Raw genomic sequence first — 2,500 nt, 5'->3', positions numbered from 1 at the left:
TTTTTAATTTTCCATACAACACAAACACACACTTGCAACGTCACAACATAAAGGCTACAACATTTCTTTTTAAATAACAGAAATATAACAAAAAAAGCAAAATGACCCAAAAAAATGCGAATGTATCCCATATGCTTTATACTTTTTGCTCCACTACAATTATTAGATTTTTTTTTCGTAGCCCACTTTTACTGAGAGGTGCAGTGTGTAATATGACGTCACCTAGTGGTACAATTTTAGATCGCGACTGTTCGTCTCTACGCCTACAATCTAAATACACAGTCCTCATAATTTGAGTTTGATGAAAATCCTACATAGCATATTAAAATAAATAGAAAAATTTAGACAATATTTGGAAAATTGCTAAAATAAAATATTCATAATAAAAAAAATAGAAATAAAACATTGACAATCATTGTTTTGAATAAAATAAGAAAGAAAAAGAAAGAAAATGTATTAAATGTTAAAATAAAGTAAATGTAAATGATAAATGTTGCGGAATTTTAAAAAATATAATTCACGATTAATGATTAATAATCACATAACATAAGAAAAGTAATGAATCTGGGTCGCCAACAACCTTTTGTTATTACATGGAAAAATACAAAATGAATAAAAAAATAAACGTTAAAAAAAACTAAATTATTTATATAGGATTTATATATTTAATTTTTTTTAATACATTTTAAAATAAAAAAATGAATTCCAATATAAAATGTCAGTGTAATATGCGCAATATCCTGCGCAGCTTTACTGCTCTTGAACGCGCCTTCGAAAGGAATTCTGGGAAAGACAAGATGGCGGGACGTTTCAAAACAACACCTCCGAGTTTCCGAATTTACAACAAAATAAACTTTAAATAACAAAATAAATCAAACTGTTTTAACGTTAACGTCAAACTCCCAACGGTCATTTAGGTGACGTAAGGGCCGGTAACTATGAACCGTGGCGGCGTTGCTAGGTTTGAGGCTCCGTCCGGACCGGGTTTGACAGCGGGCGATGGCTCCAAACCTAACCGCCTGAGGAGGAGCTTCAAGCGGACACAGCAGACACAGAGAGACGGGGAGGCTGGCTCTCCTGAAAACAAACAGCCAGGTCAGTAGTAGCCTTGTTTAGCGTTCATTTTGTTGTGTTAAAACTGTTTATTTAAGAGTTTAGTGGCTCCCTTTTCAGCGCCGACAAAGGCTACAAGCTAGAAAATTGACCCGGACTCCGTTCAAATTTATCGCATTTTAAAGTTTTCTTCCATATACAAGAGACAACCTACATCACAAAACATAAATAAATATATTGATTGCAATCGTAAGGCTCCCGTCTTTAATTCGGCATAGAAATAAAATGACCATAGTTGAAATTAATTGGCAAATATCATTGTTTTCAATTTTTTCAGTCTCTAACGCGTTTGTTTACTTATTTTAATTGTCCAACTTATTTTACTTTATATTTCTTTACTTACTGTAATTGGCTAAGACTTATCTAACCTAACCTTTTTTTTTAATTTTTTTTAATTTGCTAGACAGGTAACACACTAAGAAGAATTTTTTTTTACCAAACTCCATTAAAATTTCTCACATTTTAATATTTTCTTCTATATCTAAAAGAAAACCTAAATCACTACACAAGATTTCATATATTATATACAATCCCAAGGTCTCAATCTGTAATTCGGCATATGAAAATAGTACATTCAACCTGACGTCCAAAGGGATGAGCAGTTATTTATTATTGTTTGTTCTTCTTCTTCTCCGGTCAGATTTCCGGACGCCTACCCGCGTCCCCCGAGCCCGGGCTGGGGGCGTGTTCAGCTCTGAGTCTCCTCACAACGACTCTGACGTCCAGCAGGACATCATCTGGGACGCCACCTCGCCATCGCCCAACAGATTCGGTGACAAAACCTTTTTTATTTAAATAATGTGTATTTGTTATATCTATCTTGTACTTTCTTTTATTTTTTACTAATTTAATTTAATTTTATTTTATTTTATTTTATTTTATTTTATTTTATTTTATTTTATTTTATTTTATTTTATTTTATTTTATTTTATTTTATTTTATTTTTATTTTTATTTTTATTTTTATTTTCAAGGATTGTGTGGAGTGTGGGGTGGGTGGGGGTTGTGATTGTTTGTTTGTTTAAAATTCCCAAAAATAAATAAAAATCTTTATCTCACTGTGAAGAATAAATTAACATCAATGATAAATGCTAAAAAACAAAACAATGGATTGATTTAGACCTTTTCGGAAAAAAATTATACAAAGTAGTATTACATTTTATACATAGACATCATCTGGGACGCCATCGCCCAACAGATTCGGCAAAACTTTTTTTATTTAAAACATTGAGTGTGGGAACTTGAAAGACTAATTTCAATATAACCATTGACTAATAATGTAAGGAATACTTCACCCATACGGAACCGGCGTTCTATCATTATAAAATCACTATTATAATATAATGAATGAGGTTTTTCTTTCCTCAGTCTTCCCTCAGTCTTCCCTT

The 2,500-nt window shown here is 31.8% G+C and overlaps 1 protein-coding gene across 1 annotated transcript in view; it reads left to right on the top strand.

Moving 5' to 3' along the window:
• Nucleotides 1-882: 882 nt before the first annotated feature.
• Nucleotides 883-2,500, top strand: part of etaa1a (ETAA1 activator of ATR kinase a) — a gene marked incomplete at its 3' end in the record, with an annotated part of 2,548 nt that continues 930 nt past the window's right edge. Inside the window, exons 1-2 of the mRNA XM_080029327.1 lie at nt 883-1,095; nt 1,754-1,885. Of these exons, the coding sequence (XP_079885453.1) occupies nt 939-1,095; nt 1,754-1,885 (289 nt within the window). The 5' untranslated portion in view covers nt 883-938. The remainder of the gene's footprint in view (nt 1,096-1,753; nt 1,886-2,500) is intronic.

This window comes from Ammodytes marinus, assembly GCF_949987685.1.
Source record: "Ammodytes marinus genome assembly, chromosome: 6".
In the NCBI taxonomy this organism is placed as follows: Eukaryota; Metazoa; Chordata; class Actinopteri; order Uranoscopiformes; family Ammodytidae; genus Ammodytes; species Ammodytes marinus.
This window is presented reverse-complemented; position numbering and strand designations above follow the sequence as displayed.